The 15,155-nt window shown below is 40.8% G+C and overlaps 1 protein-coding gene across 7 annotated transcripts in view; it reads left to right on the top strand.

Moving 5' to 3' along the window:
- The window catches only part of LOC139551032 (3',5'-cyclic-AMP phosphodiesterase 4C-like), a 62,462-nt gene that overhangs the window by 36,166 nt on the left and 11,141 nt on the right, over positions 1-15,155 (top strand). For 3 of the 7 annotated variants that reach the window (XM_071362371.1, XM_071362376.1, XM_071362375.1), the window contains exons 2-7: positions 5,157-5,348; positions 6,040-6,081; positions 6,705-6,741; positions 7,914-7,987; positions 8,145-8,194; positions 8,492-8,610. In XM_071362371.1, the coding sequence (XP_071218472.1) occupies positions 5,157-5,348; positions 6,040-6,081; positions 6,705-6,741; positions 7,914-7,987; positions 8,145-8,194; positions 8,492-8,610 (514 nt within the window). Of the gene's footprint in view, positions 1-5,156; positions 5,349-6,039; positions 6,082-6,704; positions 6,742-7,913; positions 7,988-8,144; positions 8,195-8,491; positions 8,611-15,155 lie in introns of those variants that run through there. The other 4 variants (XM_071362372.1, XM_071362374.1, XM_071362373.1 and 1 more) reach the window with 4 other exon arrangements.

Below are 15,155 nucleotides of genomic sequence, written 5' to 3'. Positions count from 1 at the left end.
ATACAGTAGTCAGTGTCTAGAATCAACCAGAGGAAGAGAGAGAGGGAGCGATGGCACAGGTATTTTTAGAACACTACACACAACACATTCTCACACTCTCACACACACGTATATACATGCACAGCGCCCCTAGCAATGCCACCTCGTTCAATATAGAATCCCCTCACGCTCAGTATGTACACTACGAGCGAAATGCCCTAATGTGTCTCAGTGTTGAACAACCTGTGCTCTCTCAATTCAATTACAATTTAAGTACTTTATTGGCAGTTACATTGCCAAAGTAAGTGAAATAGATAATACATAAAAGTTAAATAAACTATATAAAATTATCAGTAAACATTACACTTATAAAAGTTCCAAAATAATAAAGACATTTCAAATGTCATATTATGTATATATACAGTGTTGTAATGATGTGCAAATAGTTAAAGTACGAAAGGGAAAATAAATAAACATAAATATAGATTGTATTTACAATGGTGTTTGTTCTTGTTGTTTTCTCGTGGCAACAGGTCACAAATCTTGCTGCTGTGATGGCACACTGTCGTATTTCACCCAATAGATATGGGAGTTTATCAAAATTTGATTTGTTTTTGAATTCTTTGTGCGTCTGTGTTATCTGAGGGAAATATGTGTCTCTGTTATGGTCATACTTTTGGCAGGAGGTTAGGAAGTGCAGCTCAGTTTCCACCTCATGTTCACCTCAGCTTGTCTTCTCTTGAGAGCCAGGTCTGCCTACGGCGACCTTTCTCAATAGCAAGGCTATTCTCACTACATATCCTTCTGTACATATCCTTATTTTTGGGTCAATCACAGTGGTCAGGTGTTCTGCCACTGTGTACTCTGTTTTGGGACAAATAGCATTCTAATTTGCTCTGATTTTTGGTAAATTATTTCCAATGTTTTCCAATGTATTTCCAAAGTAATTATCGTTTCCTCATGATTTGGTTGGGTCTAATTGTGTTGCTGTCCTGGGGCTCTGTGGGGTCTGTTTGTGTTTGTGTTTGTGAACAGAGCCCCAGGACCAGCTTGCTTAGGGGGCTCTTCTCCAGGTTTATTTCTCTGTAGGTGATGGCTTTGTTATGGAAGGTTTGGAAATCTCTCTCGCTCACTCTCACTCTCTCGCTCTCTCTCTCTCTCTGCTCGTCTCAGCACTGAACAGTCTGTGCTCCTACATAGTAATAAATAATCATTTTGTGGATGCTTATATTTGTCCTATTTCAGACATGTACAAGTGTGTTTTATACGCATGTGGGAATTGGAAATGTTTTTCTTGCATATCCCAACTCTCCCTGAGACAACCTCGGAGAGTGGGGCCACGGCCAGTGTCTCCCCCATCGCTCTCTGTCACTACAGTATCTATAGTATTCTGTCATATGAATGGAGGAGGGCTTCAGCATCGATTGCATAACACACTGTATTAGACCAGCGTCTTGTCCTCATGCAACATCCCAGGGAATGAAGTGGATGGCGAATTGAATGGAGTGCCTACTGTAGCCATATATACTTTTGGCTTGCCTATTGTTCTCTCCATTTGATTTACATGTTTTTGGTTTTAATCCTAAAACAGGTACAGTGGCAAGAAAAAGTATGTGAACCCTTTGGAATTACCTGGATTTCTGAATAAATTGGTCATAACATTTGATCTGATCTTCATCGAAGTCACTACAATAGACAAACACAGTCTGCTTAAACTGATAACACACAAACAATTAAACGTTTTCATGTCTTTATTGAACACACTGTGTAAACATCCACAGAGCAGGGTGAAAAAGTATGTGAACCCTTGGATTTAATAACTGGTTGACCCTCCTTTGGCAGCAATAACCTCAACCAAACGTTTTCTGTAGTTGCGGATCAGACCTGCGCAACGGTCAGGAAGAATTTTGTATCATTCCTCTTTACAAAACCGTTTCAGTTCCGCAATATTCTTGGGATGTCTGGTGTGAACCGCTTTCGAGGTCATGCATCTCAATCGGGTTGAGGTCAGGACTCTGACTGGGCCACTCCAGAAGGAGTATTTTCGTCTGTTGAAGCCATTCCGTTGTTGATTTACTTCTGTGTTATGGGTCGTTGTCCTGTTGCATCATCTAACTTCTGTTGAGCTTCAGTTGGCAGACAGACAGCCTTACATTCTCCTGCAAAATGTCTTGATGAACTTGGGAATTTGTTTTTCCGTCGATGATAGAAAGCTGTCCAGGCCCTGAGGCAGCAAAGCAGCCCCAAACCATGATGCCCCGTCTCCACCATACTTTACAGTTGGGATGAGGTTTTGATGTTGGTGTGCTGTGCCTTTTTTTCTCCACACATAGTGTTGTGTGTTCCTTGTAAACAACTCAACTGTAGTTTCATCTGTCCACAGAATATGTGTGCCAGCAGCGCTGTGGAAAATCCAGGTGCACTTTTGCAAACTTCAGACGTGTAGCAATGTTTTTTTTGGACAGCAGTGGCTTCTTCCGTGGTGTCCTCTCATGAACACCATTCTTGTTTAGTGTTTTACGTATCGTAGACTTATCAACAGAGATGTTAGCATGTTCCAGAGATTTCTTTAAGTCTTTAGCTGACACTCTAGGAGTCTTCTTAACTTCATTGAGCATTCTGTGCTGTTCTCTTGCAGTCATCTTTGCAGGACGGCCACTCCTAGGGAGAGTAGCAACAGTGCTGAACTTTCTCCATTTATATACAATTTGTTTTACTGTGGACTGATGAACATCAAGGCTTTTAGAGATACTTTTGTAACCCTTTCCAGCCTTATGCAAGTCAACAATTCTTAATCTTGCGTATTCTGAGATCTCTTTTGTTCGAGGCATGGTTCACATCAGACAATGCTTCTTGTGAATAGCAAACTCAAATTTTGTGTTTGTTTTTATAGGGCTGGACAGCTCTAACCAACATCTCCAATCTTCTCTCATTGATTGGACTCCAGGTTAGCTGACTCCTGACTCCAATTATCTTTTGGAGAAGTCATTAGCCTAGTGGTTCACATACTTTTTCCAACCTACACTGTGAATGTTTAAATGATGTATTCAATATAGACAAAAAAAAATCTATAATTTGTGTGTTATTAGTTTAAGCACACTGTGTTTGTTTATTGTTGTGACTTAGATTAAGATCAGATCAAATTTGATGACCAATTTATGCAGAAATCCAGGTCATTCCAAAGGGTTCACATACTTTTTCTTGCCACTGTATATAATATATTGTGTAGATATCATTTTTTTACTTACATTGTATACAATTTTTGCAATCAGAAAATACATTCATTGTATAAATCGTGTTCCTGCATATAGACATAGTACTTTATGCTGTGATATATTCAATATATCAGGTGTTTTGGCAATATAATGTACTATGACCACAATAATGTATGAAGTATGTACTGTATACATCTGAAATGATCTATTATGTATCAATACCTATTTCTATGCACCTGACTGGCAGCAAAATAAATCCCTCCAGTGGGGTTCCCAAAGCAGAGCAGGAAGTTTGATTTTGCCATGAAACCACTGGCTCTACTGTTTAATAGCTCATCTTACAAACGACAGATGTTAATGTTGTCTAATTGCCTCGTGTCATCAGGCGAGAGACGTCTACGGGGAAAGTTCGAGCTCGGGTTAGTTTCAATTACGTGTTCCATAACGGTTTTAGCATGATGTTTTTTTCCCCCATATCACTCTGCACTAATTATCTGCAAAGGGATCGAGCTACATCCAGTCTCTGTCCATGAACCGCCACGGTTTCTGCAAACGGTTTTCGGGCTCTGGAGTTCATCAGAACCTGCATACCAAGGGGAGCAAAGCTTGGATGTTAGCGGAGGTTGGGGGACTGTGGATGGGGATCAAGGTGGAAATGCCTTTATTTGGCTGGAGACGGACCGTGCCCGGTGTGATCGGGACACTCCACTCTACCTGAAGAGTCGATAGTCTAGAAATAGCACAACTCACATTCTACCACGTCAATACTGAAGGGCTATTTTTATCTCCCCCCCGAATCCTACATCACACTGATCTTGCAGCCCGATCAATGTGTGGCTGCATCCCAGTTCCCTCTACTATAGGCAGTGCAGACTCTTGGCCGCATCTCAATAATCTACAGTGGCTTCCTTATCTCGTCTCCTTCCCTTTGTCTGCACAGATCTGAAAATGCTCTGCTGGTGGATGTGATGGGGCAGATATGTAGTGTAGAATTCATCTGGGGGATCTCCTTTGATCCACCTGTGTTTTTAAGATCTGTCGCAGATGAAGGGAAGGAGACGAGGAGAGGAAGCCCCTTTAGACTATTGAGATGCGTTATTATCAAAGAGAACTGTTCATGCATGTCAACCTTGGCTACGCATGGCAGAGATGCAGTAATCTGAATCCATATGGATGTGTTCATATCTATATGAATTGCCTTAAATATGGTTTATAGTTTATAGAATTGCCATAAAGATGTTTTTTTATAGTTTATAGGAGTCCTGGTAGCAGCTACCTCAGACTGACCCTCGTCATCAAATAGCCAGTTCCCACAGTCTGACCAGCCAACACCATTCAGACACACTGTTCTTCCTGAGTGCCATTGAAATGTTCTCTGACGTACCCAACTCCACAATGCGTTATTATATGTTTTTGTTCCCCTCTCAACCACAAATGTTTTCTTTCATATCAGGTTTATTGGTGTGACTTGGAACAATGATGGGCCTTTTTTTAAATGCTGCCATTTCCTGTTCTTTTGATAAATCACATTCATTGTTGAAAGGGGTTTGTGCGATGATTGACGCCATTTTGATATTTTTAGTTTGGGGGCTTTCTCAAATGAACTTAATTTGTTGAGGAGGTGTGTGTGTGTGGGGGGTGGGGGGTGGGGGGGCTTGATGCCTTTGTCCGGTCTACCTGAGACCCTTTGGTGATGTCTGACTAGACATCAGTCTCAAAGAAAAGTACATTTTTGCGAATTACTCAATTTTTTTGTGTGTTGTGCGACAACAAAATGTGAGTGTATGCTGTGTGCACAAGGTGCGTTCAATTTATTGAGTGACAGAGCATCATTTTTAAGAAATTCCAATGATTTTTGGAGCATGATTATTACAATGATGAATGATAGGAAGAAATGAACTGGATGTTGAGAACAGTGAATTATTTCCTCATCTTCTCTCTTCCTCTTTATCTCCCCCATAGTTTCGATGTTGAGAATGGATTGTCGGTGGGGCGTAGCCCTCTGGACCCCCAGGCCAGTCCCGGCTCCGGCCTGGTGCTCCAGGCCAACTACGCTCACAGCCAGCGCCGGGAATCTTTCCTCTACCGCTCCGACTCTGACTTTGACCTCTCACCCAAGGCCCCCTCGAGGAACTCCTCCACTGCCAGTGAGCTGTAAGTGCCCCCCCCCTTCCTATTGGTTAATGTCTCCCTCTGTGACCTTTCACCTTCCTCTCATATCTATTGGTAAGTGTCATGGCAGAGATGTCTCACTGTCGGCCTTGATGATACAAGGATTTCCACTCCAAGGTTATATACAGATATGGTTTTGTGGAACTAATCAAATCATATGTGGAAAGCAAGTCGTTTCTTGGGTCGCTTTCCATAAGGGAATTCCAATCGCAAAGCATGAGGAACACGTTAGGCCAATTTGAAATCTTTCCCTTATACTACAGTAGTTTGTGTGGTCCCTTAAGTTATTCTGTGAAAGAGCCTACTAAGTGGACTGTATCTTAAGCGCTTTATTGTGCTTTTTTAAATGTAGCACAGTTTTATTAGCACAAAATGCTATATTAAACCATATTGCTCTGTGGGTTTGGAAAATCTACCGTCCTCCAGTTTCAAAGCCCCTATTACTGAAACCAGCAGTTCTTTCCATCCCAGCACGCTTGCATGTCAACTCTGCTTCAGTAGGATTAGACATAGACAAAGTCGGAAAAATTTGCCACTTACATTTTTTTCTCTTCTTCTTCTGCTGTTTGTTTTTCCAGCCTACTGTCAGCCTAAGCCAGTTTCCACGTGTCTGAACACCTTAGCTTGTGATTAATCGGTTGCAGGTCACCAACTCTTGCCTCTGTTTTTAAAGGGAAGAAAGCTTGAAGCACTGGGAAGTCAACTGGTTGTCTCGGTGAGAAGAACTTGACAAAACACTGACTAGGTTCCCTCAAAGGCCTGTCCTGCATTCTCCATTACAGGTTTCAGAGCCATTGTCCCCTCCCCATGGCACCAGTGACTAACACTTTAGCCCTCCCCTAGGTGACCCCCGAGAAAGCCATTTTTGTTTTGCATGTGAAGCTTCAAGAAAATACCTTAGCATAACTCCCCAACCCTGTAACTTTACCAGTTGCACTTTAATGTCTCCCTACATGTCTCCCTACCTCACGGTTCATAACATGTACAGTGCATGGCATCCGTTGTTTGACCTGCATTTCACCTGGCCTGTTCTACCCTTCTCTGTTTTCTTTGCTTTAATGTCAGTCTGCAGGTTGTTGAAGTTTTATTTCAGACACTGATCAACTGTCCTGATTAAGGATTAGGATTATTGCAAATGTGTAATGTGCACAGTAGTCATTAGTGCCACAGTAGTCATTAGTACCACAGTAGTTATGTTGGATTAATTAACCTAAGTGGTTGCAATTTGTTTAACTCTTTCACTGATTCCATTACTGTACTTTGAAAACATCAAGACCAGAGCCTAAACCAATATCTAGATGTAACCTCATTTTGTTCCGTTTTTTTTCTCCATTGTAGACATGGAGAAGACATGATTGTGACACCATTTGCACAGGTTTGTTTTGGAAATATTCTGCCCTTTCCTGTGTTTTTCAGCCGAACAAATGATTCAGCAAATGACCTGGGGTGGTCTCGGGGTCTAGGCTGCTGCCACTGGAGCACATGACCAGTGTATTGCTGCTAGCATAGCTTTGAATCCTGCCCATTGCTCTTTCAGCAGTCTCTCTTCTACCTTTTACCTTTATCTCTCTCTAGCCAATAAACATACAAAATACTTAGAAAATAGATATATGGAATGAGATTTAGCTGTAATGTTGGCTTCACCTTCGTTAAGCACACCAACACAACAAGGAAATAACTCATAAATCTGACTGAACACAGACTAACCCTGAGTAACTAAGACTTAAAAAAAAATAAGAATACCTATAAATAGGTTGTTGCCATTGGCCCAGTGAAGTCACAGCTGTCACTAGGCACCGGTGACACTAGTAGAGAGGACCACCGGAACAGCCTTTGGCATGTGGCTGGCGCATCCCGGCAGCCGGGCCTATGACGAGGGAAGTGCGTCACAGCTGGACTCACTTTACTGAACAAGCTAGGAATCTAATACGGCATTCCCTCGATATGGCTGCTGACTGGTAAGACACCCGCAGGAAACCAGATACCGTCTCTTTTAATGTGCCGACTCAAGATTTCGATGGGCGCCCAGACTCTGACATGTATGACGTATGGGGGGGTGGGGCTTATAAGGTACACTATACATACAACAGTATGTAGACACCCCTTCAAAGTAGAGGTTTTAGCTATTTCAGCCACACCCGTTGCTGACAGGTGTATACAATTGAGCACACAGCCATGCAATCTCCATAGACAAACATTGACAGTAGAATGAACTTACTTAAGAGCTCAGTGACTTTCCACTTGACCAACTCCATATTAATGCCCATGATTTTGGAATGAGATGTTCGACGAGCATGTGTCCACATACTTTTGGTACTTTTTTGTAGTGTAGCTTTTGTCATTCTGACAAATATTTTACACAAACAATTGAGGTACCTTACATTCAACAGCACGTTTGATAGGATACAAACACTCACAGAGTAAATATGAATCCCACTAATCTAGTGTTGAAATAACAATTTGTATGTGTTTTTATTCATACATGACGGACCTCAACTATCACAATGTAGAGATGGCGTACCCTATTTATCTTTACCGTTCTTGTAGGTACTTGCCAGTTTGAGGACGGTAAGAAGCAACTTCGCCGTTTTGACCCATCAACAAGATCGTCAACCCAGCAAGTAAGTTCAATCTACACCTCTCATACCCAAACTCGCATGTCCCCCAAATCCTTTAACAATGAAGTGAACAGGAAATACAAAATAGATATAGATATACATTATATATATATATATATATTTATAAACTTTACTCAAACTGGGATGTCTGTGTCCATAGGAGAACTGGCAGTAACCCACCATCCATGTGCAAGACAACCTTAGCAGGTGAGGGTTTCTGAAGTATGTGATTGGTTGAGTTCGTTTGACTATTCATTCAGCAGTTGAAAGTTTATTGGGGCTTTACAAAAGTTGACGAGAGCTTAACAAGGTTGCCTCCTAGGTTACCCGTCTTTGTTTGACTGATTAAACAGAACTGATGATATCACCACCCATAGAAACCGCAAAGGGGACTTGCGTCACTGGACAACATTCTAGATTGAATCATTGGTTCTTGAATGAACGTCGAACGTTAAAAGAACATTGATTCGTAAGCTCATCTCCTTGTGTGTTGTCCTTGTGTGGGTGTGACAGAGGAGCCGTTCCAGCAGCTGGCCGTGGAGACTCTGGACGAGCTGGACTGGTGTCTGGAGCAGCTGGAGACTCTGAAGACACGCCACTCTGTCAGCGAGATGGCCTCCAACAAGGTACAGTCACACACACACACACATTTGTTTTACTATCTTTGTGGGGACCAAACAAGTGATTCCCATTCAAAATACTATTTTCCCTAAACCCTGAATCAAACCCTTAACCTAACCCTAACCTTAACCCCTAACTCTAATTCTAACCATTATGTAACCCTAACAGTAAACCTAACCCCTAATCCTAAAATAGCATTTTTCCTTTTGGGGACCGGAGAAATGTCCCCACCAAATTTTTCTTTGTTTTACCATCCTTGTGAGGACTTCTGGTCCCCACAAGGACAGTAAAACCACACGCGCACACACACACACACACACACACACACACACACACACACACACACACACACACACACACACACACATAACCCTGGGTGCTTTAATGAGTCACCTGTACCCTTGACTTCAATGGTAAGGTTGAAGCTACTAATGTCTTACATCAAGATTTGGTTCAGTTTGAGTTCATTCGCTATGATGGACTTAGACAAGATACAATATCCTACCAGCTCAAGGCCCACCAGTGATTTAGAATCATCGTGGCTTTATGAAGATGTTGTCATGAATGACTGCGACGTAGAGTGCTGTATGCTGTATGCATCATGACCTAGCCAAATGAATCTACAGAGAATTTGTATCACATCTGTATCTGTATCTGCACAATATCTATAAAGACTCTCTTTCAGACTTTGATTTAATCTAGTTTCCTTCTTATTTAGCCAAAACACGTAACCCCCCCATTAAAACAGAGAAAAAATGATTTCACACTTATGTCAATGTGAACAATATATATATATATGTATAGAGAGAGAGAGAGAGAGAGAGAGAGAGAGAGAGAGAGATTTTTTATGCAATATTTCGGCCAATGTACTTTTTGTGGCCTCCCAAATTAGAAAGAACCCACTAAGCCAGTGACTGACTCTGCAAATGCATTTCGTTCTGATCCTGACTGAGCTCTTGTGAAAGGCCACTAATACGATGAATTCCATCAGCGATTAGGAAATATGAATGAAATCTCCAATCCCTTCTGACGTTTGAAAGCTCATCCCATGAATGAATGAGATGGCTGCATGCATGCACCACCAGACCCACACCCTTCCCTCAACTCCCAGTATCTCATGTGTCAAACTTTTTTAATGAGGGAGTGGGATCTGTGGTTGTAACGGCATCCCCCATCTCCTCCCCATCCATCCATCCATCCATCCTCATCCCTCTCTCCCCTCCTCCTTCTTCCAGACCAGGGGTTAGTGCTGCCGGAGCGCACCGGAGAGTCACTCCGCCACTTCTCACAATGGTGTTCATTTAATAAAGTTAGAGCAAAGCGGAATCAATGTCTCGCAAGATCACATAATGAGTCATTAGTCATTTACATAACAGAACCAAATATACCAGAACACATTTTTTAATGATTTAATATATTACAAGTATACTGAAGTGTACTTACATAAACTACAAATTTATATAATATACTTGAAATACGAGATGTATTTTTCAAGTATATCTTTAAGTATACTATAAATATACTCACTAATATCATTTCACTTCAATACACATATTAAAGGTGCTTTTTAAATGTATTGTTTTTCAGTCTTTAAGTGTACTATATGTTCACTATCATTACACTTCAATACATGTATTAAAAGTGTACTGTAAATTATTTTTTGTGTGTGTTTTAGAAACTTTGCTTGTGAGTGATCAAGTACACTATAAGTATAGTTTCAATGCCATTAATGAGTGTAACGGGTGTCCTCCTCCTCTTCAGACGAAGAGGAGGAGTAGGGATTGGACCAAAGTGCAGCGTGATATTTGGACATAATGAAGTTTATTAAAGTACTGACGAAAACCGAAAACACTTCAACAAACTACAAAATAAGAAAACGACGTAGACAGACCTGAACATGGAACTTACATAAATGCACGAAGAACTCACGAACAGGAACGGACTACATCAAACGAACAAACAAACCGAAACAGTCCCGTGTGGTGCAACATACACAGACACAGAAGACAATCACCCACAAACAAACAGTGTGAACAGCCAACCTATATATGGTTCTCAATCAGAGGAAACGTCAAACACCTGTCCCTGATTGAGAACCATATAAGGCTAATTACAAGTGACCTAAACATAGAAACACAAAACATAGAATGCCCACCCCAACTCACGCCCTGACCAACTAAACACATACAAAAATAACATAAAACAGGTCAGGAACGTGACAATGAGTTTCAAAGTGCTTTCTGAATTCCACTTCAGAAGAGTGCAGAGAAAGAGAAAGTTGACAATGAATAGCTGAATGTATACTTTTTGTAAAGTATGTGCAAAGAAAATAGCATATTACCCAGAATCCTTTTTACAGGTGAAATTTGTATTACTAATATGATGTTGTTCCTCATATTTAGCTTAGGAAATTGTTTTGATGTTCATTTTACAACTGAATAATATTGTACTTTTAATAACACATTGCGCGTTTTTAAAATGTTAATTTATCACTATAATGTGAGCAATGAAAGTGTGAATTGCCACTGGTGCACAATTACCAAAAATAGACTTTCAAATTGCCACTCCAGCCACAACTGCTTTGTACATAGTCTGTTGTAACATTGGCTGAGAGGATGCCTTTTTCAATCAAGGTAACCTTTACATGGCTAGTTACAATAGCCAATATGGTTAATGAGTAGAAGTATATTTGTAAAAGTATGCTTAACACATTATATGTACATTTAATTAATAAATAATATACAGAAATTCTAATACAAATATAATTTAATTGATCATCCTACAATACTAATAATATAATGACATTGATTGGTGAACTACATCAAACTTACATTTATACTGAATTTGAATTTTTGTGTCCTTCTTATATTTGAAAAAGATACATCAAAAGTACCTAAAGGGTATTCAAAGAATATTTGTTTTCCTCTTTATCTAATATACTAAGGATGTGCTTAAGAACTAAAAAGTGTCCCAATTTGGATCATTTTAAATGTATTTAATATACTTAAATGCTAATAAGACACTTATAAAGAATACATTAAATGCATTAACTGTATTTCAAATTGTTCCAACTTAGATAATTACGCAATAAGGCATGAGACCCCAGGGATTATCGTGTGATAACTCCCGATTAAGGGCTGTTCTTAGGCCCGAAGCGAAGCTAAGGTTGTCAACATATTTCAAAAAAGATTGACAACATGTTTTCATTAAAAACTATATTTTAATTAGTAAATTACTTTTATTTTATCCGTCCACCAGACGATATAGTCTGGGCAAAAGCCAGTTGTTTCTGAGGTTCTGAAGTTGCTAACCAAACAGGCTGGTCGTTAATTATATTATCATATTTTGACCCAGTCGTTCTATTCATTCCACATTGCTATGTTAAACAAATCATTAGCATGTACTGTAGCTAGCTAGCAGCGGTTCAATGATGACGAGAGACATGATCTTCCATAAATAATGATTTAATAAATCATGTTTAAATAGGCAACAAGAACTTCAGCTGACAATTAATTATTAAATAATGTATAAATAAGCAACAATTAGCTGATTGTCGAGTCAATAAGATAGCTAAAGCTAAGCTAACGTTACTTCTCCTTTGCTAGCTAGCTAACCAACTAAAGCTAACACACAATCACATCTATTGCCAATTCTTTGGATATATCCATTATAATAATTCTGACAAATGAATTCGCCTGGATCAGAGAAGCTGTCAGTCTCGGCACCTTCATATGCATGGCACAGTGGAGATCACAAAAAAGCAAAGTCAACATTTTACACAGGGCAGATAGGCACACAGCGAAGCTGTCATTGTACATAAGAATTTGTTCTTAATTGACTTGTGTTTGGTACCCCCGCTGTACCAAACCAAATGCTAGGCAAGAAGCATGGGGAAATAATGTATAGATGCTTTTCTCCGTGGGTGATGAAGTTTATGAATGGCTGGCTGGGCTGCAGGACTCTGGATGCACATTGATACTTGAAATGTAATAATGGCATAATGGCATCATGGCATTTTGCATGAACTATTGTGAATAACTAATAGCTATAAACCAATCAGCATCCAGGATCCAAACTCACCATTTTATAATTTTAAATATTCTAAATTATATTTATCACGGACATACGTTTATGTACCTAAATATATTCATGAAGTATGATTTAAGTATATTTAAATAAATGACAATTCCATACTAGTAAAAGCTAAGGTAACTGAGCTAAACGACTACCGTCCCGTAGCACTCACTTCCGTCATCATGAAGTGCTTTGAGAGACTAGTCAAGGACCATATCACCTCCACCCTACCTGACACCCTAGACCCACTCCAATTTGCTTACCGCCCCAATAGGTCCACAGACGACGCAATCGCAACCACACTGCACACTGCCCTAACCCATCTGGACAAGAAGAATACCTATGTGAGAATGCTGTTCATCGACTACAGCTCAGCATTTAACACCATAGTACCCTCCAAACTCGTCATCAAGCTCGAGACCCTGGGTCTCGACCCCGCCCTGTGCAACTGGGTACTGGACTTCCTGACGGGCCGCCCCCAGGTGGTGAGGGTAGGTAACAACATCTCCACCCCGCTGATCCTCAACACTGGGGCCCCATAAGGGTGCGTTCTGAGCCCTCTCCTGTACTCCCTGTTCACCCACGACTGCGTGGCCATGCACGCCTCCAACTCAATCATCAAGTTTGCAGACGACACTACAGTGGTAGGCTTGATTACCAACAACGACGAGACGGCCTACAGGGAGGAGGTGAGGGCCCTCGGAGTGTGGTGTCAGGAAAATAACCTCACACTCAACGTCAACAAAACAAAGGAGATGATCGTGGACTTCAGGAAACAGCAGAGGGAGCACCCCCCTATCCACAGCGACGGGACAGTAGTGGAGAGGGTAGTAAGTTTTAAGTTCCTCGGCGTACACATCACGGACAAACTGAATTGGTCCACCCACACAGACAGCGTGGTGAAAAAGGCGCAGCAGCGCCTCTTCAACCTCAGGAGGCTGAAGAAATTTGTCTTGTTACTAAAAGCACTCACAAACCTTTACAGATGCACAATCGAGAGCATCCTGTCGGGCTGTATCACCGCCTGGTAGGGCAACTGCTCCGCCCATAACCGTAAGGCTCTCCAGAGGGTAGTGAGGTCTGCACAACGCATCACCGGGGGCAAACTACCTGCCCTCCAGGACATCTACACCACCCAATGTCACAGGAAGGCCATAAAGATCATCAAGGACAACAACCACCCGAGCCACTGCCTGTTCACCCCGCTATCATCCAGAAGGCGAGGTCAGTACAGGTGCATCAAAGCAGGGACCGAGAGACTGAAAAACAGCTTCTATCTCAAGGCCATCAGACTGTTCAACAGCCACCACTAACATTGAGTGGCTGCTGCCAACATACTGACTCTACTCCAGCCACTTTAATAATGGAAAAATTGATGTAAAAAATGTATCACTAGCCACTTTAAACAATGCCACTTAATATAATGTTTACATACCCTTTATTACTCATCTCATATGTATATACTGTACTCTATACCATCTACTGCATCTTGCCATCTTTATGTAATACATGTATCACTAGCCACTTTAAACAATGCCACTTTTATATGTTTACATACCCTACATTACTCATCTCATATGTATATACTGTACTCGATACCATCTACTGCATCTTGCCTATGCCGTTCTGTACCATCACTCATTCATATATCTTTATGTACATATTCTTTATCCCTTTACACTTGTGTGTATAAGGTAGTTGTTGTGAAATTGTTAGGTTAGATTACTCTTTGGGTATTACTGCATTGTCGGAACTAGAGGCACAAGCATTTCGCTACACTCGCATTAACATCTGCTAACCATGTGTATGTGACAAATAAAATTGTATTTTATTTTATTAGTATAACATTACTGTAATACCAAAAACACCACCTCATTTCTTATTACATTTTAGGATGGTTAGCTGAATAGTCAACAAAAAGACACTGCACGCGGCCAAAACTCAATAGAGAGTGACACTAGGCAGACCGTGCTTTGATTGAATCAAAATACAGAAAGGCTTATAGTTTAACACCATCTGCGCTAATTCACTCATGAAACAGTAACTCATGAAGCTCTAAATGAATATTCCCGTGAAACTGATTGAGATCAAATGATTGGCATGCAGATGCAATTTGCATGTTTCACTGCAAACGTGAAGAATTATCATCCACAGTGATGATGGCCTATTTTGAAATTAGGTATGCCTAACTTGGTGTTTGAGGGTATTAAAAACAAAACAATTTATTGAGACAATATGTGTGGGCGTAGGCATTTTAAGCATATTCTATAATGATATTCGATAGGCTATCTGTTGGTAGCCTATAAACTTGAAGAAATAATGATGTCCAGCTAAAGAATAGCACTACAACACTCTTCCAGACGTTTATAGCTTGTGTGATTCCATGATTAGCCTGCCTACGCAAGAGCCATGTGCGCTGGGCACACACACACCCACCCAACACACACAGGCTCTGTCTGGATGCACACACCGCACT

Source organism: Salvelinus alpinus, chromosome 23, assembly GCF_045679555.1.
Source record: "Salvelinus alpinus chromosome 23, SLU_Salpinus.1, whole genome shotgun sequence".
Classification (NCBI taxonomy): domain Eukaryota; kingdom Metazoa; phylum Chordata; class Actinopteri; order Salmoniformes; family Salmonidae; genus Salvelinus; species Salvelinus alpinus.
The sequence above is the reverse complement of the archived record's forward strand: the minus strand, read 5'-3'. Positions and strand labels throughout refer to the sequence as shown.